This window comes from Toxorhynchites rutilus, chromosome 1 (assembly GCF_029784135.1).
Source record: "Toxorhynchites rutilus septentrionalis strain SRP chromosome 1, ASM2978413v1, whole genome shotgun sequence".
NCBI lineage: Eukaryota > Metazoa > Arthropoda > Insecta > Diptera > Culicidae > Toxorhynchites > Toxorhynchites rutilus.
The window spans coordinates 127776459-127802422 of record NC_073744.1 but is presented as its reverse complement, the minus strand read 5'-3'; the positions used below and the strand labels follow the sequence as shown (position 1 = coordinate 127802422).

General features: G+C 37.5%; 5 protein-coding genes across 5 annotated transcripts; 1 reads left to right on the top strand and 4 right to left on the bottom strand.

Annotated features, from left to right (window-relative positions):
• Nucleotides 1-500: 500 nt before the first annotated feature.
• On the bottom strand, nt 501-15773 carry LOC129762614 (transcription factor Adf-1-like). The gene is made up of 2 exons (XM_055761051.1): nt 15417-15773; nt 501-1124 (listed from the first exon to the last, which is right to left on the bottom strand). Exons 1-2 carry the CDS (start codon nt 15550-15552, stop codon nt 595-597), a joined length of 666 nt encoding a protein of 221 aa, XP_055617026.1. The 5' UTR covers nt 15553-15773; the 3' UTR covers nt 501-594.
• On the bottom strand, nt 7662-9868 carry LOC129762613 (tigger transposable element-derived protein 2-like). Its single transcript, XM_055761050.1, has 2 exons — nt 8457-9868; nt 7662-8307 (listed from the first exon to the last, which is right to left on the bottom strand). The coding sequence occupies exons 1-2, from the start codon at nt 9554-9556 to the stop codon at nt 7752-7754; spliced, it is 1656 nt and encodes a 551-aa protein (XP_055617025.1). The 5' UTR covers nt 9557-9868; the 3' UTR covers nt 7662-7751.
• Nucleotides 15774-15985: 212 nt separating the features above from the next.
• On the bottom strand, nt 15986-17525 carry LOC129762615 (soma ferritin-like). The gene is made up of 3 exons (XM_055761052.1): nt 17357-17525; nt 17190-17280; nt 15986-16746 (listed from the first exon to the last, which is right to left on the bottom strand). The coding sequence occupies exons 2-3, from the start codon at nt 17278-17280 to the stop codon at nt 16190-16192; spliced, it is 648 nt and encodes a 215-aa protein (XP_055617027.1). The 5' UTR covers nt 17357-17525; the 3' UTR covers nt 15986-16189.
• A 4629-nt stretch (nt 17526-22154) lies between these two features.
• On the top strand, nt 22155-23477 carry LOC129776085 (nucleoside hydrolase-like). The gene has a single exon (XM_055781488.1). It carries the CDS (start codon nt 22490-22492, stop codon nt 23465-23467), a length of 978 nt encoding a protein of 325 aa, XP_055637463.1. The 5' UTR covers nt 22155-22489; the 3' UTR covers nt 23468-23477.
• LOC129776094 (UPF0184 protein AAEL002161) lies at nt 23471-24175 on the bottom strand. The gene is made up of 2 exons (XM_055781501.1): nt 23934-24175; nt 23471-23870 (listed from the first exon to the last, which is right to left on the bottom strand). Exons 1-2 carry the CDS (start codon nt 24067-24069, stop codon nt 23662-23664), a joined length of 345 nt encoding a protein of 114 aa, XP_055637476.1. The 5' UTR covers nt 24070-24175; the 3' UTR covers nt 23471-23661.
• Between the last annotated feature and the right edge of the window lie 1789 nt (nt 24176-25964).

Genomic DNA, 25964 nt, shown 5'->3' with positions numbered 1-25964 from the left:
GGAACAGTATTTGTCACTATTTGGTTCACCATTACTGAAACTACGGCATTGAAACCAGGAATTTCGGTGGAGACTGGTGCATGGTTTGGGTGGGATTCTGTGCAACTGGAAAGCTCAAGATCACATCAAAAGAAAAGAAAATAGATCTGCGTACGAATACGAGTTTGTACACCGTACGTATTAACGCCTGCGTAGTTGTACTATGAATTTATTTCTTTGTAATAAAATTTATTCTATGTAAAACCAATGTAATGTCAATGTAATGGGGGCGAAGTTTCCATCTAATGAGGGTAAGGAGCCGAGGCGGCCTCTCGCAAGCAAACCTGTGTGATTGTCCGGTTAGTTTGAAACATAGGTAACGATCCTTTAATTAGATCCGACATGCAAAATTGTCAGAGGTGAATGAACTGCAAAATTTTGGGGCCTCTTTTTCTTTCTTTCTTTGTTTTTAAGAGGCTTTAAACTTTGCAGTTCATTCGCCTCTAGGGGCCTCTTAAAACAAACAAACAAGCAAGCACGGTGCACGGCTGAGGTTCCAAATTGTTCTACTTTTTATTATTCTAAGATTGAAGAATATTGTGATCGATAAAATTTTTATTCCTGCTCATTTTTTCCCGTATTATAACAGCTTGGAAAAACTGCCACAGGCGTTGGTGTTTCACTCTGCGCTGATGTGGCCGGTACTGGCGTTGAAGGTAGAGAATTCTGGGCGTTATCTTGAAGCTGCTGCCATTCAAGATCGGAAACCACCGCAAAAAGACGATTTTTCGCAGCATGTTGATATTCAGGCGAAAACGTTTTGACGGTAGCTGCTAATCCTTGAAAGAACACGTCAATGGGATCTTGTTTCGGTGCTGCTGTGGTTTCTCTTTTAGCGCTTCCAATCGGATATCGCATTAACTGCATCGGAGATGCCGGTTCTGGATTGGCCCTTTTTGCGCTTTTAAACAGACCCGTTCGTGTGGATAAAGTTTTTCTTCTTTTCTGCATTGGGAGAACAAATGACATACAGTCCTCGTATTTCCATTTTGAACTCGGTTCGGACGCGTCTGTCTCCTCTTTCTTCTTTATCGTCTTTCTGAATTGATCCCGAAGTGAGATCCATCTCGTTTTACACGCTACATCTGGAATGTAGAGGAAGGAACATTAAATAATTTATTATAATTAAAAAGGTTATACAAAGTGTCTTTGTATCCTAACTGGTTGCGTGTCCGCTACTAAGCGAACGATCGTGAGCTTAAACTCGGGGCCCTTAAACAACCATCTTTGAGTGTTATCCTAGCTACTACGCCCATGCAACAATCATCAGTGATCTCTCTCCTTTCATCAATAATGGTGATCACACTAGGATTTGTTTTTTTTTCTATTAAATTATTTGCTATTAATATGTCCTTAATGATAACTACGCCAGTGATTGGTATGATTATCATCTGTAATCATACCATCATTTCAAACATTCATTCTCTTCTTCAATGACATTACCGTTCTTCGAAACTTCGAAACGAGATATAGTCATTTCCTTAAAATCAGTAAATGTGGATTTCATGTCCATTTTCTACTATTGTGTGGAAAAATGTTCATAATTTGACTATATTCCAACGAACCTTCAATCTCCTGGTAGTATTTTCTCCAATATAAATATGTTTTGAAAAGAGTGACCCTTTTTTAAAAATTTATTTTCACAGGCTCAGTTACGTAGCTTTGAATATTGTATTACGTGCATGTTTTTAGTCGTATATATGTGATATGGATATCATCTGAATCGGTCCAATGGTTCAAAAGTAATATATTTTTGAAAAAAGTCAGTTTTGGGAAAAAAGGGAAAAATGATTTTTTGGATCACTCTAAAATGGAAATGAGCACCCTAATGAAAAAATAAAACATGGTTCTAATAATTTGCCACAACGGACAAAACCACAATTTTTCACGAAAATCTGAGAACCACTAAATCGGTTTGGCATGGAATGGCTGTATATGGACACCCGCTTGAATATTCACTCAGTCATGATTGTGCGATGGGCCAATTATGGTCGGTCTGGTAAATCCCGTTTCTATTTTGCTACCGTGTTGAGCTGACATGCACAACTTTTCACCTCCGAATGCATTCGCAAAATATGTACGAGAGAAGCTATATGCCTACACTTGCTTGGACTTCTCAAAAATCTTTCGAAATATTCATTCATTAAGAATTCAAACAAATGATTACACGTCAACCTTACGGTTGTATCACAGATACCACTTCGTTTAGCCGGAAAAGAATTATTAACGCTCGAAGGAGGAATCGATTCCTCCTCTGAAATACCCAGCGCGAATAATACCCTCTCTCCAACCCCCGACAATTGGTATCATCGGTCGATAACGGCATTTGTAAGCATTCGATGATAGATCTGCTGCTTTTACAAAAAACTGCGGCTCCGTTCAGTTCGGCGGTAGAAACAATGAATTCGGAAGAGAAGAGCGTAGAATTTAAGTGAGCGACCGAGACCATCTTCCCGTCACTTTCCAATCACAACTAAATGCATTTTCTTCTCCTCCTTCTTCTGATAAATTATAGAGATTTTGAACTTTTTCAGTCCATGCGTCTCTAGCCCCGAGAATAGCCCTTGTGAAGAAAACGCTACTTCAAACTCCTCCTCGACCTGCCTTGAAAAAGACACTTCATTGTTCGACGCTAAGTAAACCGTGTCCGTTTTCTACAACATCACACGACGTTCCCAAATGGTTTTCCGAGCGGGTACCTGTTTATGTATAGATTTTTTATGATTTCAACAGCCTGTTTTCAAAGCAATTTTTAAGCTTAAAGCTAAATTAAACCTTCTAACAATTGTACTTGTTAGTACTCAAAAGACTATTTCGCGTCTTTGGTGCTGTTCTGCTCCTACTCGCATAAATTCGTGGAAGTAAAGGCATTAACTGCTGGACACGATTCAAGTCTTATGAGAGGGAACGGAATGTACGTAAGCGTGAGTACATAAGAGAGAAAGTTTGAGAAAGAATTCATTCGATCATAAATCAGAAAAAATTGATCCGAAATGAAGCTGTTGCTGAAGGTTCAATCTGAAACGGAAATATGAGTCGGAACACGCGTCAAAAATACTGAGTTAGGAGGGAAAATTACTCAATTAGCTATATTTGCTCGGGACATATTCAAGGATTACCAAAGAATTCGAAGTTTCCGAGGAATTGACTTGTCTTTTCCCTATGAATGTAGGATTCGAGGATGCCTTGGAGAATATCGTCCAAATCATCATCCAACTCGCTCGCATTGGATCATCGTTCCAAGTTCAAGTTCCAAGCTTTTCTTGAAGCACGATATATCCAAATTTCTTGTTTTACCGAGATACTATGGTTTAGTAGAGGAAAAGTAGTGCAATGAGCTTTTGGCCTTCGTAAAGAAATTGTAGAATTCATGAAAAATAAGGGAAAACAGGCTGGGAATTTCAAAACGAGGAGTGGATGACATATCTAGCTTTTGTGGAGGATATCACAAGACAAACGAAATATTTGAACTTGGACCTGCAAGGTATAGGCAAATTGTATCACAGCATGAGCAACGAGATCAAAACAGTCGAAAACAAACTCTAGTTCAATCAACAAATGAGAGATTTTCATTTTACTCACTTTCGAACATTGAGAATTTCTCAAGTGTAGACAACTAGAAAAAATGTTGACGCACTCCAGTCGATGAATGCGGATTTTTCTCGCAGATTTCAGTACTTTAAAGCACATTGAAGAATTCTCTATTTTTTTAACGGCGTTGGAGTATGTTTGTAATTAAGGAGTTTCTATATTAAAACAAAAAAAAATATTGTAAAAACTTCTTGATGTTTGAAAGAACGTCCAATTTAATCGTGATATCGTATTCACAATATCTAGTGTAAGCATAAGTTCGGTCATTGAATTCTCGACTGTTCTCAGTAAATAAATTTGCAGCGAAGAAAAGTGGTAACAGTGCAGTCGTGTAGTTCGATGTCCCTCTTTACTCTCACCAAGTTTCGTGGTCCCATCAGTATTTGTTCGCTTTCCTAGCAACGATGAAGTTTGGTCTGTACGAGAAGCGTGTGACAACTGTCGCGTTATTTAAGTACGGCAGAACAGATCTATGAGCTGCTTAAACTGTTTCCTATCAATGAACCATTCGTGTTCCGTACACTATAACAGTACAAAGAAACAACTGATCTGGGAGGTAGGCCCAAAGAGGGACGTCCAAGGTCGGCACGGGTGCACAATTTTATCTATTTTGTCCATTAACGCGCTCAACGCATTCCATCAGATTTTTCACTTTCGGCTAAGTTGGAGGAGCGTACCTGTGCACGTTCTCATTGGAATTACCAATCGTCGAAGAATTCTATCGAGAAGCGTGCAGCGATTGACGATTGGCCCTTCACGCGACATTACGTGAAGATGAGATAGTCGGTGTTAAGCCAGACCGGACCATGTGACATTTTTATGATTTCGAGAAAAACGAACTTGAAGTTCAGTGCTCTGCAATTTTCAAAGCATTTAATTTTTTCGTTCAATATTATTCTCAGAAATACTTTAACGTATGATAATTGTAAAAAACCTCAAGTATCATGCTAAAAAAGCACTTATTTGGCTGGCTATACGTATATGGTCCTCTCTGACTGAACCGAATGAACCATTTTTTAAGATTTGGTTCACTATTACTGAACAATTTCGAAATATTTCTCATTCAATTAACAGTTGTGAGTCAAAGTGTGCCATTCTGTTATGAGAATTAGAGCGAGAAAGGTTGTGATGCATAAATTACATAACATATGGTTGCGTTCAGAATAATAGTCTCCGCCATCTATTACAGGCATGAATATGATTGCACGCCAAACATGTTGAAGCATAAACTTCACGTTTTCAATCATCTTAGACAGTATTCGTCTATAGAATTGTCAAATTAGAATTCATTGTCATCGCTACAGTCTAAATCGCACTATGAAATAATACATTTTGCGATCATTCGCACTGAAGACCCGCATTTTTAACTGATCTGTTCTGAGACTGTTTACTGTGTCTTCCCGGAAAAAGCTCAGTAGCAAGAGACCCCTCGAACTGGGTCTCAGGGTCGGCTTACTACTGGGTAATTGGAGGGGCTTCGCGATCAAATAAAAAGACAATACTCTCACCTTCTTTATAAACAACTTATGTTTTATTTGCTGACGATTCTGGCTTGCCTTGGTTGTTCTACGGTGGAGAGAGAGAGTCGGATGGCGGACACGACTGTGGTTGATTGTACTGCTGCGCCAGTGTCCACGGCAGGTTGACACGTGGACAGTTGACCGTTGCTCGGCGTCTTCCCTCCTTGACGGCAATCGACAGGCCCAGGACGATACCGGAGTGGCACTGCCGAGAGGGGGCCCTCCTTAACGTTAATGGTCAACCTGACCAGAGGGTGCTCGCTGGTCCTTTTCGGTTAGGCGTAGTGGTGTTCCACTAGGCCGAATGGTGTGCCGGTCAACCGGGAGTTCTTCGAGGAAACTATGTCCAAACTCTTCGACCGAACTCTTGGTCGTCACACACCACGCCTGAATCCCAAAAAACAAACGTTTTCCATGGTTTTTCATCGCAATTTTTCGTGGTACAGCGTCCATTTTGTGCCTCGTGTCGCTGACTCTCTCTCGCAATCCTAGCTGTGTCCTGCCATATCGACACGCCACCATTTTCGCCCGGTTTTACAAACAACTTACATACACATTGCAATTACTTCCCTACTTAACAAAATATATTCCCTACTAAAAAAAAATTACAAAAAGGTGACAATACTTTTAAAACAACAACAATTTATTAAAAAAAAACTTACAATATTGTAACCAACGGTTACAGTTCAGTCAGAGTGGACCAAGTTTATTTTTAATATATTCAGAATGTGCACATTTTACACTAACGGGTTCAAGCACATTTCAACATTTTGTACCTTTTGTTGGTTCGGATTCGGCTTGAAAATGGTTTAAATTCAATATACAATTGACTAATACATGGTCCACTCTGTCTGCACGTGATATAGAGCCATTTCGCCATGGGAAATGGTACATGGTTCGCTCTGACTGCTGACTGACTGCTGACTGCATTGATCAATCATAACAATTTCGTTCAATTATTCATGCTGTATGCATGATTTCCGAAATCTGATAAATGTGGTATGTAGCTTACTTAATGCTTAACCAAATGTAATCAATAACTCGAAATTTTCAATTTTGCGACTTGGTCCCCTCTGACTTAACACCGACCAGATGGTCGAATAATTTTGCTAAAAATGTTAATTCTGGATACTTTTATACCTTCAATAAAAGTTTAGTGGTTTTATCACATTTTGTTCTTGAGTTATGATTTTTTCAGGTATAAAACTGAATGTTTTCTGGTTCAAAAGAAATTAAAAATGCTTTGAATGCTGAATGCTTTCTAGTTTAAATTTAAATTCAAAAGTGAATAAAAGAAAGTACCATTTGACAGTTGTAAACCATTTGTATCGAATTGTCATCCACACTTCGTTTTTCGCTAAAGGCTCCGTTCAGTCCGGATGCAGAATAGAAATAGAATTGAAAGAAAAGAGCATAGTGTTTAAGCAAGCGAGCGGGACCATCTTCCCGTCACTTTCCAATCTCAACTAAAGTTGTCTAAATTTTTCGTTTATTCGATTATCGATTAATCGTGGGACCATTTTTAAATATTCGATTCATTCGAATAATTGTCTTTCAATATTCGATTAATCGAGCGAATATTTCTTTCAAAATTAACAGAAAAAGATTATGATGTCATAATTTTAAGAGTTACATTAAATATAATTTTAGGATAAACATGGTACAGAATATTGGTGAATGAGATGGTATTTCACTATATTGATAAATTTACCATTTCATGTTTTCTTGTGGACGATTGAGAAAAGAGTACTTCATGAAAATGATGCACAATATTTTTATTGCACCAATACACCATTTTTCTGTTCAAAATACCTGTTCTTCGAATGTTGTAATAGCAGATTTACTTGAAATTTTTGCTTGATCCCTATAACTACTAATTCAAAAGAAGTATATTTATCGAATCATTAACCACTAGTATGGTATATTTTACTTGAAACTCTGAATTTGAATACAACCACTTTAGTACGGTAGCTTTGACCACCTCCTTCAATTCCGCCTTTTACACCTGCAGACGCTGAATTCTTCTTCCTAGTCTCCTCCACCAGAAGGAAATAATTTTCATGCTTCAACCGTAAATGGTTTAACATAATCGATGAATTTCGACAAAACTCCATGACGGTTAAACGAATTTTGCACTGTATTTATTTGAAAAATGGTTTCCTTTTCCATTAATCGCGATCACTGTCATAATTATTCGATGTATTCATATTATGATTTTTCATTATTCGATACAAAATTAACTCGATGAAAATTGCAGATATTCGATTGTTTGAATTAATCGAACGATTAACCGACGTCTCTAATCACAACTACAGTTGAAATTCACTCGTTGGGCTATCTTTAGTTGGGCTTCGATTTAGTTGGGCTCCCGTTCGTTGGGCTATAGCCCAACTAAATCGAAGACAAACGTCAATTCTGACAACGTAAAATTTTTTTCGAGGGGCTCGTGGATGGTGTTTTTAGGTTTAAAATAAATTTTAAATGAATCATTGAAATAAATAAAATCGAATATTATTCAACAAAAACAATATTTATTTTAAACGTTTCAAACAAAATTAAACAAACCACGTAAATTCATTTTCAACAAAATGGTAGAGTTCTTCAACATGCTCGTTTTAGCCATTCAACTTCAGTGATTTTCGAACGTAGCGCGTTCAAACGGCATACTTCTGCAACATCATGCTTCATATAGCGAACTAGGCAATCAATTGACTTGATTGCATCGCCAAAATCAGGATCTCCGGTACTAGTAATGGAAGTATCAAACGAATTACTTCCATCTTCTGTGTCTACCAACCATTCTTCTTGCATTTCAGGTTGATCTTTCTTGAGAACTGATGACAAAATCTCGTCATCAGAGAACACTTCACTGGTTACCCAATCTGGATTATGATCACCATCATACACCTGATCTTTGATCCACAGATCAATATCTTGCTCAGATGTTTTTGTTCCTGCCAAACTGTCAATCCTGGACACAAGCGCTTTGAAGTCATCATCGGCCGCTTTCGAGTCTACATTAACAGCATCCTCCGGCAAACCATCGATCAATTTCTTCCACGAATTACGTATAGTTTTGTCAGATATCTCCTCCCAAGAGGTTGCCAACCACGAAATACACTGTTGAAGATTAATCTTCTTCAATCGTTCTTCGAAACTAAAGAGGAAAGTACATAAATAAAACCTCAATTAGAATTTGAATTTAAATTTTGAAAAAGCACAGACGAAAAACTATCGTGCGCATAGTTTTGTGTTTATATTTGGAATTAATTACAAAAATTTAATGTTTAATATTTGGAAATTTACCTTAAGTGTTCGTTTTCCAGAATTAATGCGAGCATCAGTTTTCTTTTATACTTTCGCTTGATTGCATTGATGACCGATTGGTCCATCGGCTGGCATTCAGCAGTTACATTTGGTGGGAGGTAGATCACTTGAATCAGTCCATCGTCACTCTGTAGAGATTCGTCAACGTCATAATGACTGGTGCAATTATCAAGAACCAGCAATGCCTTTGGCTCCAATCCTCTCTCGGCCGAAAATTTTCGAACAGCGGGGACAAACTCTTCGTGGAACCATTGACGGAACAACAGTCTGGTCATCCAAGCCTTTTTGGAATGATTATATGAAACGGGAAGTTCTTCGATGTTGATTCCTCGTGGTTTTGCAGCAGTGCAAATGAAATACAACGGAAGCTTTAGGGAACCATCTATGTTGGAGCAAGGCATAAACGTATACCTTGTCTTGTTTTGCTTCCGTCCGCTTGCCACGGTCTCATCACAGGTAACGACAGAGCGTGTGGCTAGGAGCTTGATGAACAAGACAGATTCATCTGCATTAAAGACTTGGGATAGTGATAGCTGCATTTCCTGAATCTTCTTCTGTAGAACCTTCTTGAAATTTAGGTACGCTTCAACGTTTACCGATGCCTTTTCTCCTGTTACGGCTTTCACGCGCAATCCAAACCGCTGCTTAAAACGATGCATCCAGCCATCCGAAGCAGAAAAACCGTGCACCGCATAGAGCCCCCGGTCCTGGAACATCTTAAACAGCAGCTCCGCCTTTGCTTTAAGAATATCCACTGTCAACAAAATGTTGGACTGCCGCTGCTGTAAAATCCAGATGTAAAGAGCTTCTTCCAGCAAAGGGAACGTCTGCTCTTTCAATGTTTTTCGATTATTTACACCATATTCCTTGAACTTGTCCACCGCCTCACGAATTGCTTCTTTCTTTTGGATTATTCTCGTAACCGTAGAAGATCCTACGCCGTACTTCTTCCCAAGAAAGTCATGCGTACCACATCCTGCTTCAAAATCTTCAATTATGCGAACCTTCTCCACCAGCGTCAGGAAATTGCTCCTCCGTTTCCGGTTAACGTTCGTACTGGATCCTTGCAAACCATCCATTTTGAGCCTGGCGATCGAAATGAACGTATATTAAATCTACGCTAATTTTAATATCAAACTTCATTAAGAACTTACCAATTAATCCAACCTAGAACGAAACTCAACCACGAATGAAATAAACGTCAGTGGTGTGAAAACTTTTCTGCGTTTCCCATAACAACAAACAATCGGTGTGACCCTCGATCGATTTTCGACTTTGACAGTTCAGCCCAACGAGTGAAAGTCGTTCACAAATTGGGCTAAGAGCTTAGTGCAACGAGTGAAATTCGACTGTAAATGGATTTCCGAGCGGGTACCAGCACCATATACAGATTTGAGTAATTTCAATCGAGATGAAAAATAGAAGGTGGGAAGATTCACGGGTTTTGCTTGTGTTAAACTTTGATTGTATTAGTAGCCAGGAAGATAAGAAGTCCACATACCAGGCATAACAGTCAGTTACTCAAATGGTACAAAATTTAATGTGTCAACGAATAACGTTGAAAGAGGATATACAGAAAATAATTACATATTTCCAAAAAATATTTTTCGCGTTACATTCATCATTTGAAAAATAAACAGAACATGTCACGAACCAAAATGTTTCATTTTTGTTATTTCTTCTTATATCAGAATTAGTATTCTAATTTTTACTATGTTTGGATTTTAGAGCATCTTCATGGTAGTTTATCTCTTGTCAGCAATTGTAATTCCTTTTTCCACAATTAGGGTGCTGAACACTTCATTCGTCTAAAACTAGGACGGAAGCAGAAAACTTTTCATCTCAATTTAGGTATTATGGAGTCTATTCAATTTATTTTTCAAGTGCATTTTACACGGAAAAAAATTGCTACTTTTTCTCATGCGCTGTAAAATGTTTTCCGCCAAAGGAAAAAAACGATTTTGTAACTCTGACTTTGTTCATTTACGTTTTTGGTCGATGTAACGAGAAGTAAAATAAGATTGAAATAAAGTTTAGAACACCTCAACAATACTGAAATTTCAGTTTCTGCAAAAATTTCAGTGGGGCCCTATGATTTTGAACGCTAGCATTGATTCAAGAAAAAATACTAATTTGTTCATTTCATTTGCTTATTTTTACTTTTAATAACAACACTTTTCCTATGTAGTGGACTATTATAAGAAAAGTAACATACATAAACAAAATCTGTGACGTCTTCCCACCTTTCATTTTCCATCTCTATTTCAATAGCCTGTTTTTCGGTGGGTTTAGACTAGCGATTTATTCATGTGAAGAAATATGACGAGATTTACAGAAATCGCATCAACCGTTTACATTAGCCCGAACTTATATAATGAATATATTCATATATTCGGTGAATTTATTCACCTGAAGTATACATATACCTGAATTTATTCTATTCATAGTAGTCATATATACCTCGAATAAGTGTATCATATTTATTCTCACTCGTTTACATCTATTTTCGGGTGAATAAATCCATCTATAGCTATAGATCTCCCTAATGTAATCGTGCCATTAGAAGCAACTTTCAAGCTGTTGAAACAAGTTTTCGGGCCAATAAGTAACAATCATATAAATCTTAGACAATGGAGTAAATTTCATAACACTTCGTTCAGCCGCCAAATAGTTAAAAGCCTTACAATCCGAGTGTCACGCTCTCGTTTTCGAAACTTTGAACTTACATCTCGGCACAGAAATGAAAGACGCATTCCTACGCCAAAACTTGGAACACTGGCTATCCCACCCAGGGATGCCAGGTGATTTTTTCAAATATCTTCAAATGGTACGAAAAAATGTCTTCACAATCATATCGGAGGAAACTAAAATTCATAAGTTACTTTTGAACAAAGTTTGATAGCTTATTCAATTTTCAGTCTAATTAGTATTGTTATATAGCGCTTTCCTTAAACTTACCTTGGTCTGGTTGTAACTCAAACCATGTCAATTAAACTAAACAAATGAACTAATGTCTTCTAGAGACAATATGTGTTCAGACCGCTTGGAGTTCTCCAGAATTTGAAGTAGAAGTCGTTTTGTTGTTGAATTCTATATGTTCGTGGGTTTTCTACTTGGAAAAGCCTAAACCTACCACAGGGAGTCAAACGACCCATTTTAAACTTTAGTTAAAATTTTCTTGCAAATACTACTTTTCCTAAAACATACATCGAATGAATTTTTCAGTGTTTACTCCTCTCTTTTCTTTTTTTTTTACTGAGGGTGCTCATACACTGTTTGACCGAAGCCAAATATTTGACTCTTTTTGACAGATAAAATTTGGTCAACGTGTACTGATCAAATATATTCTACACAAAACACGACAAGCAAATATTCAATTATTGGATGCCTAAAATATTTTTTCAGTCTGTTCTTCGAACCTGTCGGTACATGGTTAGGTTACCATGAATATTTCAGTTGATTTTTTCCATGTTCGGTGTTTGATATTGTTTACTACTGTTGAAAATTGAAAAGTGGCAAACAAAATAGTGTTTGTACAAATATCAAATCAAACCTTCTGTCAAAAATCTGTCAAAAAATATCAAATATTTGACCTCCGGGCAAACAGTGTACGGCCACCTTGAGAATATATGTAATCTGTCCAGACTACCGCAACGGGTCATTTGACCCTTGCAAACATTTATATTATATCAGAAAGATTTGTATGCGTGGTTGTGATACAAAACCATTGCATTACGCATTTTTTGCGTTGACGGCATTGAGCTTCGTATTACGGAATGGGGGAGAAGGCATGACAATATGGGTTTGCAGAAGAAATGAACACACTTTTAAAATCAAAATTATGAATGAAAATTATTTTTCCCTAATCAAATTAGTACTCTATGTAAATGAAAATCCCTTTTGCTTGCAGGTAGTGAAAAAATATCATACAAAATTTGTGTCTAAAGATAATTTTATATTATAATGGTAAGTTCTGGTGAGAATATCTGAAAAATCATAGAAAATCGTTTAAATTAGGGTCAGAACAACGTACTTCTAGTAGGTAATAAACGTCAAGAAACAAAATTTCATACAAATTTTAGCAATTTAAAACTGCCTTAGGGGCGACTAATTTGATAGAGCTGGTCTCATACAAACTAATGTCGTATCCAGATGTCGACACCATTCCACCGTCAACGCGAGTTGCTTTATATATTTTGCTGCATTTGTGAATGAACAGTGATGATGATCAGAATTAACTGTAATTATATAATTATCCAAGCGTAATTATATAATTATCCAAGGGAGGTAACAGTAATCATTTTAAGCTACAGTGCTATTTTGCGTGTCAAAAATTGTATTTCAATATTTTGCTAATAATTGTTATCCCAAAATGTCGAAATTTACAGGAGAAATATCGTATGCCACGTTTTTCAACAAAACTATATAAATCGAGTCGTTCTTCACTAACTATTCATAAAAGGTCACTTGACCCGCCGTGGTAGGAATAGGTATACATGAAACATCGGTAGGTTTAGTGTTAAAAAAAGCAAGTCTCGGTGAATGACACCGAGACAAAAGTCTCCGTTGATTACTGAGAACCAAAGTAAACAGGTGACATTGTTAAAAAAGCAAGCGAATGACACTGAAAAAAGCCCTAATTCTTTTGACGATATTTTCCGCCAATAGTTAGAATTTCATGGAAATAATATCTCTTAAAACCCACACTATCATACTTAAATGTCTTCATTCATCTCATAAAGTCTTCAAAATGACTTCACACAATCAAATGTCTTCAAACCTGGCATCATTGATCCCACCATGTATTGGGAGGGTTTGACCATTTGAACCAAGGGGTTGCTAAGAGGGCCGCCTTACTGTAGCCAGCATAGAAAATCACGAGCATAGAAATCATAACCTAAAATTAAGCATTAAGTGCTTTGCGCGATCCTGCTGCAGTATATTAATCGCAAATAGCAAAATAAAGCTTCCGGATGGATATCCAAACATCTTAGAACTATCCAACGTAATCACTATCGTTACGAAGTGTATGAAAATCAAATGATTACTAATAAAAAAAAATTGATGGGTCTGTGCCTGGGGGACGGACGAGATTTTGACATAGGACTGTGATTGTGTGTAGTAACTGCATTTAAATTGAGTTTTTCATTGTTCAAAATCTTTTTTTTTTCTCTTTTGATACATCAAATGGATGCCCTGGAAAACCCGTTTCCTATATGTACTTGTATCCTTTAAACGGGTTAGATGACATAACGTGGTAGAATTCGGTACCGCATTATGTTCAAAAATGTACACAAAAATACCATTAAAGCCATTGCTACCCTTTTCTTCTGTTTATTCAATCATGCAGAAGAAGACAAGAAGAGAACACAAGTCTACATAGACCTACATAAATATAAGCCTGAGTCAAATCAATCTATGACTACAAAAATATATTATAGATAAAAATAGCATTATCTCCTTCGTTACCACTTTGTCCGGAACATTCTTTGTAATAACTTTATAGCCCTGTAAGATCGCTACTACTCAAGCTATCATAATCTGATTTACATGGGTAAACCCTTTCGATTTTCTAAATCAGCAGCCATTTAAATTAATTGTTTGCATTTTCACTTAACTAAACAACATACTCGATATTATGACATCCTGGACCACAATTATACAAATTGTTAGTAGTGAGACCTACACGATAAAAACATGAACTGAGCACAAATTGACTGGACAACATACAATATAATATAAAATTATGGCTATTATTGGTAAATGGAGAATAATTCATTTTACGCATCAACTCACAATATGAGGGGAAGCGAGTGGATAGTGCAATCGAACGAAAACACACCCAATTAAATCGTCAAATTGTTAACTTTTTCCACTATATTCACTGTTCATGTTTCAAGCAAAAAAAAAACTGGATAAATTTCCTGTCTAATGATATATAACACAACATATGTCGCAATAACCATTTTGAGTAATATACGTTTGAAAACTCTTAATAAATCGTAGAGTGACCCCCCCTATATAGAAATCAAAGACATAGTCCTATGTCAAAATACTTTTGACGCTTCCATTGACTAAAATTTTACCCAAACTACTATGTGTGAATTTTCGAATTTAGCAAGGAATAATTTTCTACTTTGCTCCTGTGCAATCCGCGTTGAAGGCATTGAGATTCGTTTATTAGTTTAAGGGCGCATAAAAAAATAATTGATTTTAAGGCGGAATGAACATATATTCAAAATTAAAATTATGAATGAAAATTAACTTTCCCGTATCAAATTAGTATTCTATTTAAATGAAAACACTTTTTTTACAGATGGTGAAAAAAATTTGTACGAAAATTGTTTTTGAAGATAAGTGTACAGTAGAACCCCGATTATCCGCGAAATAGTCGGGCTAGCTCACCGCGAATAACGAAAATCGCGGATAACACAATAAAGAACTAAAATGAGTTCCAAACACGAAAAAAGATATTTCAGCATCAAAGCTATGCTTTATCAATACAGAAATCATTAAACTATCCATCTACAAGATCATGTACACCAATGACCAGATAATGTGAAAGCCATGATCAAAACAAAAGTGCATGAGCCTATCACTCACTGACAAATTCCGGGAAGGCCTATAGATTTAATCGGGGTTCTACTGTATATTATAACGAAAAGTTTCAGTAACAATGTTGGGGATGTATAGACAAATGGTTAAATTGAAGTCAAAAATAAATGTTTCAAGTAGTTAAATAACATGATGTAAAAATGTTCATCCAAATTTTAACATTTGAAAACTGGTTTTGTCTTCTAATCTGATAGGGGTTACACTAACGAGTTTGTGACCCAAACTATGGCCCCTAATTGAAAAGCGACATCAGACGCCGACACTATTTCTCTGTCATCGCGAATTCGAACACTCTCACCGAAACAAAAAATTAAGTTCGCTTACCTGTTGAACCGAGTTCCATGGCGATTTGCCTCCAAACATTATCTTTGTGAATTTTGTCAGTATATCGTTCATCACTCATATTATACAGCTCTTCATACTGTCTCACCATCTCAATCAGCGCTCTGTCATCCATCATGATATGCACTCAGAAACAACGGAATTTAATAAACAAATATTCCTCTCTTTAATAACAAAAACTAGATTTTTTTTTCAAACAGTCCGCCAAAACGAACCAAAACAGTCGCAACGTCACCGTCAACTGCTGATGTCGGACAATTTTTCAGAGCGACGACGTTGACGTTTGTGATGATGTTCCGTTACGCTGATGGTATATGTGAATTCACTTTCAGCGCAGCGCACATACACACTGACGTCAACGTATTCTCTTCTGCAAAAATTGCGGATGAACGTCGACGTTGACGTTGATGGTGTATGTGTGAATGCGGCAAAAGATTTTCGTGGGAAAATATTTGATGTTATGCACCCTTGCGTTAACTTCACGTCGTAGTTACTATCGAACTCTACTAAAGAAGTTTGACTCAGCAATTTGAAATAACAACGGATCTACATGTATTTCCAATTGTTTATTAGATAGCCTTGAAATTCGAAACAATGTTTCGCTGTAAATAAATTGTTTTACATGGAACGTAAATTTATATTCCCATTAATCGGAAAAAATCACAATATCACTAAACTACAGTTATTTTGTAACATTTTTGTAGCGATCGCACCATTTTGAGTACGATGCAAGCCTATGTAAACCATGGACTAATTCATTTCGATTTTTCAAGATATTCATCAAACATCTGAATGGCCAAATCTTCGGTACTCTTCTCTTTGACCATATCGTTCAAGTCCGTAATATGGCCTGCCAGTTGACGGATAACTCCGCTTTGATACTCAATCAGCTTCTCGTCCAAATAGTGAGCCACATCGGGATCGTAGTGTTCCTTGTTGTCGGCATGCGAAATCTGTTTGTGAATCAAATGAGCCTCCCGGGCTAGGGTCTTCTCATAGTCCAGTGCCATTTTGAGCGAGGACAGTTCACTGTTTTTCAACAGTTTCGAAACATCGTGTTTGCGAGTTGCATTATCCAGCGTAACCGAAGCACCACGCTTGCTTTGATACTTAATCAGATCGATTGTGTCCTCCCAGGCTTTGTCGGAGATTTTGCGGTACATTTTCTCAAATCCTGGCCGATCCATTTTGTAGTGGTCGAAAACGGAGGAGAGCAGCAGAAAATCGAATGACTTGTCCAACATCTGCTTGGTGTACGTTCTGAGATTAGTCTCCACATGTGGGAAGCCAGAAAACACGGAAGTGCACTCCGCTGGAAGTGATGGAGATTTCGTTAGTTGTGGTGTGATAATAGTGGTGCGCAGTTTCAATAGTTTACAAAATAAGCTGATACAATTACTGATAAACGTTGCGTACTTTTAATCGAAGCAGGCTTGAAGAAAGTTTCCCTTCAAGCGCATCTTGATAGGAAACAAAAGAACATCTAGTATTCTGCGACTGAAATTTCATCAAAAATCATATCTGGCTCAAGGAACAAAGGCGAAAAAAGTGAAGCGTCAATTTCTTTCAATATCATTACACAACAGCCATCAATTGAAACTAATAATAATCACAATCTGATCTATCGCGACTCTGCTGAATCCGCTGAATCATTCTTTGTGTCCTTCAAGGTCTAGTTTTTTCCCCTCGCGCTTATTGTAAATCATTTTATCGTCCGAACAGAGGACCTCGGTTACAGAAGGTATGATACCGTACCTTTGGAGACAATGCATCCTCCGTTGCTGACGGCTCCATTAACCCATGTTGATACGGAAACCACCGCCAAAATCAGCAATTGCAATTTCATCTTGAGAAAGAGGAGTAGACAAATTTGTTGAAAATGCAAAAAAGCAAATTAAGCACTTGCTCGAAATGGTACACACCTTAGGTTTTGAGAGCTTCTTTATTAGACAAAGTTGTGCGGTGACGGACAATTATATTGAACAAATTTCACATTCAATCGATAATCCTTTTTTTTTGTTGTCCGTCAAGAGTGACGATAGGTTTGTTTCTGGAACTACCACGCCTCTCCTTTGTGGTGATTTTGAATGGCAAAAAAACTGTTCGCTAGTATTGTGCAGTTACCATATGTTTTTTAGAACAACGTTAGGGTGGCTTCGCTGACCACTTTTTCGGAACAAAATCAGTACCGTGAACCGGGTGCAAACTGATCACGTTTTTCATAATAATCAAAATATTCCTGAAATGTTTTATTTGATTGTTAGCCAATTATTTTTATAATCAGTACTGGTGCCAAGGCCACGAAATTATTTGAAATCTTTTGTTTAAACATTTCCTCGAACGATAGTTTGCAAAACTTGTAGCGGAAACATTCAAAACATATGTACATTTGGGGTGAAATTGATCAATTTACATTTTCATCATTTCCTAGAGTAATATGCAAGAGAATATATAGAAATTTTCTAATTTCTTTACCTATGGTAATCTAAATGAGAATTCAATGTTTTCAGGATACCAAAACTGATTTAATCCTCCTAAAGGTGTAGTCGTGCCTCTCTCATATCTCATTCTAAAAATTAAGCTGCAGGTCATCCGCAGTCCGCCCGGGTTATACAAATGTAGCCATAAATCCTTAAAATGTTCACCACAAAGCTAGTATTCACATACCATGGAGTTCGATATGACGCATGGTGAGATTTGGTTCTGGTAGTAAAGTGATTCCTTCCCTCGAAAACCTGATCCGAAACATATCATATGTATGGCGATCTAACGTACAAATCTACGGCGCTGCGGTGAAAGTGATGATGGTTTTAAATTTTTCCATGTGAGTTTATGGAAGGTTTGTAGTTTTTTTCCATAAATTACAATGTTATAATCATAAAAGATTATTTGATTGCGATGAGTTTTTAAGAAATTTAATTCTTTTTGATTAAATTTAATTAATTTTATATATAACATGTTATTTTCTTATCTCTTTCAGTAGTGAAAATTGTATAAATATTGACAATGGTTGAATCAAAGACGGAAATTCGAGAGCACCATCAAAAACAAGTTGAAAAATGCATGGTTATTGCATGTGAGAACTACCTTGGAAAGTCCGGAAGTAAATCATACGTGATTTATTTTTCAATTTTAGGTTACCTAATCATCATTTTATTAGTTCAAAAACAGAATCCAGATGTCTCACCGATCGTTTACGTTTTGCGTTAGATCGCCAATCTCGAAGCGAGCGAAATGAATAAGGCAGTAGTAGAGTTTCGAGCAAAGTTTGACATTACGTAACATTGTGTTCGAGTATTTTTTACAAATGTCTCGACAAGAAATGGTTGATCGTCGTATAAGAAAATGCTAGTGAAACGTTGTATGTAATATTAAACCGTACATCAAAGAAAATTTCAATTGCATATTGGGTTGTTTCATTAAACGATGTTGTATCCAATTCGATCCTTTTTTCGCACAAGCTTCTTTCCAGAAGTAGCATCATTTCATTGAACACAGATGAAACTGTTGGTTGAGCCATAGCAAGTAAAAAGTTCTCTGCTTCGTTGCATTAATTTGGTACGACCAGAAGCCAAAAGATTCAAAACGGCCGCTAATTTCAAAGCTGCAGGAGCAGAAGTGCTTCTGAAAGTTGTTTGGAACACGGTTGTATCCGAAATATTTTTAAATGCTTCTCGACTAAGTCTGAAACCTTGAAACAAAAGAACAATTATTATCATTTATATCGGAAACATATATAAGACAAACTCACTTATTTTTACTTAGCGAAAGAGAGTCATTTTTATCCCTCAACTCCCGCATCTGTGGAATAAGCGTGTTCTTTTCTTCCCTATTGCTGTCGTCAAAAAACATTTCGCGATCTTTTCCTTTTAACCACAATTCTAATAAAATATCAAATTAAATTTGTTTTTCGGCATTGATATTTGCAATAGCCAAGAAGTTTGCTTTGTTTACAAACCCTAAAATTTGATCGAAAAAGATACATAATACTAAAATCAATTCGATTCGAGTTTGTATTTTCTCGAAATGAGTTACTCGTTTCGAAATTCGCAATGTCACCCCAGGTTACTTGTGCGTGTGTAGGTGAAAAAAATAATGTTCGATGACCGGACATAGTGCCATCTGGCATTCATCTGACAAATTCGTTCTGTTTGAAAAACGAACGATGGTTGAATTATTTGAATATTGTTAATCAAACCTACTAGAATCGGGATAAAAAATAGGAGATGGGGGTTGAAAATTGGGGTTATATGTATGGTTTGAAGCCAAATTTGAGAAACAAAATTGTGAGGGGTTGTATCTAGGGCACGACCGCATATTTTCGACGTAGAACTACGTAATTTTATTATGCAATCCACTTGTTTACCACTTCGAATATTATTTCAGAATGCATCGAAATTTTTGTATTAGATTATGTTCTTCGTTACAAATAAATTTGATGAACTTACTTTTACGTTTGATATGGACTATGGCTACCAAAATATTTAAACGGAAAGATTGTCATACGATCATTGTATTTTACATGTCCTTCTGAAATTATTGCACGTCTCATGTTAACACAGTTCTCGAACCGCGAAAGTTCATTCACCTCTAGTATCTGAAAAGACGATTTTCCCAGACTTCTCAGTTTAAAAGTACGTTTAAGGGAACATATTCCGGTCTGCACAAGCGACAAGCGAATACAAAAGTACTCAACACCAAAAAATACCCCCGACTTGCATGTTTTGACGAAGCAGATTCCCCCAGGCACATTGATTTTGAAGTCCGTGTTAGGGAAACATAGTTCGATGGGAACAAGAATACAAAGTGGATTTCCACAGGTACATCGATTGGATGTAGTGGATTTCCACAGGTACATCTGTGATGGGGAAACCGTAAATCGGGCCAATCAAAACTTGGCAGTTAGGGCGTTTAGATAACGCATGACATTTTACAGATATTCAATCTCATGAAAAATAACTTTTTATGAATTGTGATAGACGCGTAGAAATTGGTATGCAAATCATGAGAATTCGTTCATGGTGAAAATAGTTATTAACGTTAACTTTAGGCTTGATTCTCGAATTCACTTCACGGTGGAAACGAAATAAACGGCACGCCATTGAACTACGTTTCACGAGTTAGTGAAGTGTCGAAGATAATAATGAGTTTTCAGAGCACTTTTCAAATAAAAAATCATTAATGAAAATTAACTTCTTCGTACCAAACTGGTGTTCAATGTGAGTGGGAAACTTTGTTTTCTTCATGTGATACAATAATCTTATACAAAAATTTCATCTGAAGATAATTTGATATTATAATGATAAGTTTAGTGGGAAACTAATCTCGTATCCAGATGGTGTCGGTACGGTGTCGACGTTGTCATCGCGGATACGTTTCATTCCGTTTCCACCGTGAAGTGTATTCGAAGTGTATTCGAGAATCAGGCCCTTTATTTCATAAAAACGTGACCTGTTTTCTGATTTGGCACCCTTCCTGAAAAACGTAGTTCTACGTCAAAAAATATGGTCAATGTCGACGCTTGTCCACGGAGGGGGAACCCAATTCTAGAATTGTACTTTTTCTGTGGTATGTGGACGGCTCCTTTTCAGATTTTGCATGAGTAACGGCAGTAATTGAATTAATCCTGATTTTTTTTCTTCCCTTCTGTTGTCCACCATCCAGTTCCTCTCTCCTGCCTACCTGGCTTTCATCAACTACACGAAGAGCGCGCCACTACACCACGTGTCCATAGAAAATGCCAATCATAGAAACATGAAACGACAACCTGATAACACCATCTTTCTTCGAACGACAAAATTTATTGAACAGTCTAATATTTCAAAACAGAAACACACAGTTAACGAGCAAACTAATCTAGCAAACAGATTTAAAGAAAGCATGCGCGAAGCGGTAACTGCATATCCACAAAAGTTCTTAAAATAGGGCTCTTGCTACACATACATGCAGAGCATCTGTTGGGCAAACATTTGTCTACATTCGTAGCTTCTATGCAGCAGAATCGGATTCATTATCAATCGACGTTCCTGTAGATGATCTTTCTATTAGCGCGAAATATTTCATAGAACTAACATGAACTTTGTAAAACAGTTAGGCAAGCTATTTACCGAACAAGAACTTTTGTGTGACGCATATTGCTTAACTTACTAGCACCTATTTCGCGATGTTCATTAAGCGACTTTCCCTCCAGATTTGAATCGAAAAAATAACAGGAAAGGATTATCAGCATGTTCGGACCTTGATTCAAAACACAGAGACTCGAGCTCACGTTCGAATGCTTCCTTGTATTTTCCATGAATTAGCCAATTGATGGATTTTCTTCGTTTCCGATCAATTTTCTTATAACCATATTTCACTTCTCCGCAGAGCATTCAGGTACCCGGAAATCATATCTGAGGGTTGGTTGATCTTTCTGGCTGAATATGTTCTTAATTTCAACATAATCATCTGCATTTTTGGCGAAACTAACCACCGATTAAGGATATCTGCACACGAATATCCATTATATTTTACTTCTTCACGAGACCAGGGCAAAAACCACAAAGCCTAAATGGGAGCACACTTCACCTAATCCGGCTACACAATCGCAATGTGCAACTTTGTATTGTTTCTGTGAAACTTTTTGAATAATCAAACCATTGATATGGATCATAGCCATAACAGAAATTTTATATTTTTCTCCGTGTATATGGCTGTATATGTATATGGCTAAATGTAAATACTTTTATGTGAAGAGACATATACGTATGTTATTAATAAAGTGTAGCGCGTAATTTCTATAACTATTTCGCTAAAATAATTATTTAAACAAAGCTCAATCTCGTCGATGCATATAAATCCCATGCAGCGTTCTCTTTTGCCTTCCCAACAGATCACTAATACATATGCACGCTGCAAGCGCCCTATTGCCAAAATATGATCCTTCTCCGCTTGTATTCGTGTTTGCATCTTCATTGATAGCTTTCAGCATGTCCCAAAAATCTATGCATGCAGTGAAGCGCTAACTGATAACGCAAATAGCTTAGCTCAGCTGACTCTTCAGTTCTTGTTTGGAAATGTCTCGAAACACGTCGCTCGACCCGGTGCGAAAAGTGATCATCGATGTGGACGTAGGGACAGACGATGCCTGGGCCCTGTTGCTGCTACTGAAGTGTGAGAAAAAGTTCAATATCAAGGTCGAGGCCATCACATGCACCCACGGCAATACGGATGTTCACAATGTTGCGCTCAATGTGCTCCGGATACTGGGCGCGGTCGATCGGCTGGACGTCCCAGTGTACAAGGGCGCAAATGAGTCGTTGATAACACCTGCGCCGGCGAAAAAGGAACATTTCCACGGGATGGATGGTTTTGGAGATTTGAATTTCGAAATACCCGACGAGAAGCTCATCAAGACAGAGCATGCTGTAAATGAACTGTACCGGAGGATACTGGGGGATTGCGGAAACGTGTCTCTGATTTTCGTTGGCCCACTCACAAACCTGGCGTTGTGTCTGAAAATGTATCCCGATGCGCGGGACAAAATGAAGGATCTGTATATAATGGGCGGCAATCGACACGGCGTGGGCAACACAACCAAAGCAGCTGAGTTCAATTTTTGGGCTGATCCGGAGGCCGCACATATCGTGTTCAACAATGTGCAGTGCCCAATCACACTGTTCCCCTGGGAAAGTTGCGTTTCAGAGCACAAGGCTTTCACGATGGATTGGAGACTGGATGTGCTTGGGAAAACATCCAACAAAGCAGTTCGGATGTTGAATGAAGTCGAACGAAAATGTTACCACGAGTGGATGATGTGGATGCCTTGTGATGCATTTGTAGCCGCTGCCTTCGTGCAACCGAATATTGTGACTCGCGCCGAAAATTTCCACGTCGATATTGAACTGGCCGGAACATTAACCCGGGGACAAATGGTGCTCGATCATTTGAGGCACAACGAGGAAAACACTCGGATAATCGATAAGATCAATTGTGAACAGTTTAGACTATTAATGTTGTATACTGCGGATCACGAAGTCGAAAATCAATTATAGACATTGTGTACATCTATACTAAAGTGGTTTTATTTACAATCCTGTCCCTTGGAAATGCATTTTCCTCTTAACATAAAATTTTACCTCAAGAGCAACATGAACTATTTGAAATACATCTGTTTCGATCTACTGACAAAATTCATTAGTTACAACATTCTGCTGTTACTGCTTGACAGGTAAATGAATACATAACATTACTGCTCCATTACATCCTTTGTACTCTCCTGATGAACCGCTCCACAGGACTCCGACCGCTTGGAATATTCTTCCTGCATAGACTGGCGAATTTCTCTGTTCGATTGCAACAAGTTCAGCAGCTGGGCCTTCAAATCGTCGTTCCTCTGCTCGATCGTATCCAGTGCCGAATTGAGCGAGTCCAGGTAGCTGTTAATGGAATCGAACTCTGAAAGGGTCAAATCCCAAATTTTATGAATTAGAAGACCAGTTCAGATTTACGATTTGGTACCATCCAGCGAGACTTCGATGTCATCGTCAGCATACTCTTCCTCCTCTTCTGTTGTCTGCTCCTCTTGGTTGTTCCGTTCTGAGTTTTCCTCCGGATGATCAGACGTAAGTTTATTTTGCTTCGGATTTGGAGTCATATTTGGGGCTACACTTTCGAGATACACTTTTCCTATCGTCACCTGATGATATCACGTTGGGTCCAATGTTTTGTTTTGGTAAACTTTTTCGTCTTTTTTCTTTAGAAGAATGACGGATGTCATCTGGTTTTGTTTTGTTCTAAAGCTCAGTTCAGAAGTTTTTACGCGTATCGATAAAGTAGATCCAAATGAAGGCATCCTTAAATGCCGCTACCATAGAATTTCCAGCAACAAATCGCAACTCAGTAAAATCTTATTGATTACCGCTACTGCGCGAAGCTACGGAGCTAAACTCTACAGCGCGTTAACTGCAGCATTCACCCATAATTTGTTGAAATTGCGGGATATCAACCTGCAGAAGTCCTGATCTTTTCAAGCAATCCAATTTCCAAGCGTGTGGCTCCAAGCTCCTCCCAGTTCTTTGCAATTGAATATGCCTTCGCGACGTACGCCGTTTTCGTGTTTTATAATTGATTTGCTCTGAATATTCAGCCGTTCTAACCACACCATATTTGCTGTGCCGTCGTCCAGCGTTTTAGGACATGAGAAGGTCGAATCTACAGCAAAACCAAAAACCAAAAACATGTTCACATCGTATGACATACAGATTCAAAGTGCTTAGGGGCTGTCCACATACCACGTGGACAGAAAAAGCACGATTTTACACTCCCCTCTCCCCCTCCGTGGACAAGCGTGGACATTTTCATACCCCTCCCCCTGTTGTCCACGTGCACATTTTTGCTTATTTAATTAGCATAATTGAGGAAATAACTGGATAGCGCATTTTTTTTCAAATTTTACTAGCTGTACCCTGCCACGCTTTGGCTATCTAGTAGGTAGGCTATCTAGAGGGGTTGGCAGTAGCAGCAACAATCCTTGAAGTGGATTTTATACTGTGTCATAATATGAGCTCCATCAGTGGCGAACTTTTCGAGTTTATGAAGCGCACAAAAACAAACATTACAAATTTTACATGCATAGAGATTTTTTTATCAATTAAAAATAATTTCAAGAAAAAAAAGATGGAATAGAGACCATGCACTGATATCTAAAGATCTTCATTTAATAATGGATTGAGGAGTAAAATTTCGAAATTTCTAAGCGATTTCGAAACGTCTGTACTTTCGATATAAATCATGACATGAAGATGAAAAATTCAGCATTTTCAAACTACAAATTTCTGGTATATGGATATCGTACGTACATATTTTAATGTAATGTGTATATACGTTGTAGACAAAAGACATTGCAAGAAAAGATAAAAGGTTTGCTTTCAAAGTTTCTATAAATTTTAAAAATATATTCACAATAACAATCCAATCAACCTGACAATTTCGCTTTCATTTGATTCATAGAAAGTTTCAGTAGAACTATTTTCTACAGAGATATTATCTATCGAATGATCCGTTTATTCTTTCATTTTGAATCATGATTATTTCTTGAAATAATGAACGCACCGCAAATCGGTGTTCAAATCTGCCCACTGCAAACTTGAAAATATTCTATACAAGGTCCAGTTGTTGCTTTGACGAATGCATTACATATTTTATAACAGAGTTATAGCGTGTCAAAAATCATTAAAAATTTTCGATGTCGCATTTTGCTCCTCTATTTTTTTTGGTCGAGTGTAGTTTTTTTGCCCACTCCGGAGTACGATGGGTCACAGGAAATGTCGATTCATTCACACATTCGCTTCACTTTAAGTCATCAACGCAATGCGAAACCTTTTCCGCAATAGTTCCGGGAATTTTCAGAGGGTACTAATAGCGCATTAGAAACATTTTCAATGTATATTTTTTTGATTTTTCAACTACTTATTGACCATTCTTCATTGAGTGTCTAGATGGCTTTCAAAATGCTAGCGGGGAAAAACTACCACCTCTATTCTATATTTC

What these genes read in the sequence shown, in the direction of transcription:
- LOC129762615 (XM_055761052.1), bottom strand. Translation starts at nt 17,280, where the DNA reads ATGAAATTGCAATTGCTGATTTTGGCGGTGGTTTCCGTATCAACATGG. An exon ending in AGGATGCATTGTCTCCAAAG is followed by an intron (nt 16,747 to 17,189) that starts GTACGGTATCAT and finishes CATCACTTCCAG; the next exon opens with CGGAGTGCACTTCCGTGTTT.
- LOC129762613 (XM_055761050.1), bottom strand. Translation starts at nt 9,556, where the DNA reads ATGGATGGTTTGCAAGGATCCAGTACGAACGTTAACCGGAAACGGAGG. An exon ending in CTGGAAAACGAACACTTAAG is followed by an intron (nt 8,308 to 8,456) that starts GTAAATTTCCAA and finishes TTTCCTCTTTAG; the next exon opens with TTTCGAAGAACGATTGAAGA.
- LOC129776085 (XM_055781488.1), top strand. Translation starts at nt 22,490, where the DNA reads ATGTCTCGAAACACGTCGCTCGACCCGGTGCGAAAAGTGATCATCGAT.
- LOC129776094 (XM_055781501.1), bottom strand. Translation starts at nt 24,069, where the DNA reads ATGACTCCAAATCCGAAGCAAAATAAACTTACGTCTGATCATCCGGAG. An exon ending in CATCGAAGTCTCGCTGGATG is followed by an intron (nt 23,871 to 23,933) that starts GTACCAAATCGT and finishes TGACCCTTTCAG; the next exon opens with AGTTCGATTCCATTAACAGC.
- LOC129762614 (XM_055761051.1), bottom strand. Translation starts at nt 15,552, where the DNA reads ATGATGGATGACAGAGCGCTGATTGAGATGGTGAGACAGTATGAAGAG. An exon ending in CATGGAACTCGGTTCAACAG is followed by an intron (nt 1,125 to 15,416) that starts GTAAGCGAACTT and finishes TCTACATTCCAG; the next exon opens with ATGTAGCGTGTAAAACGAGA.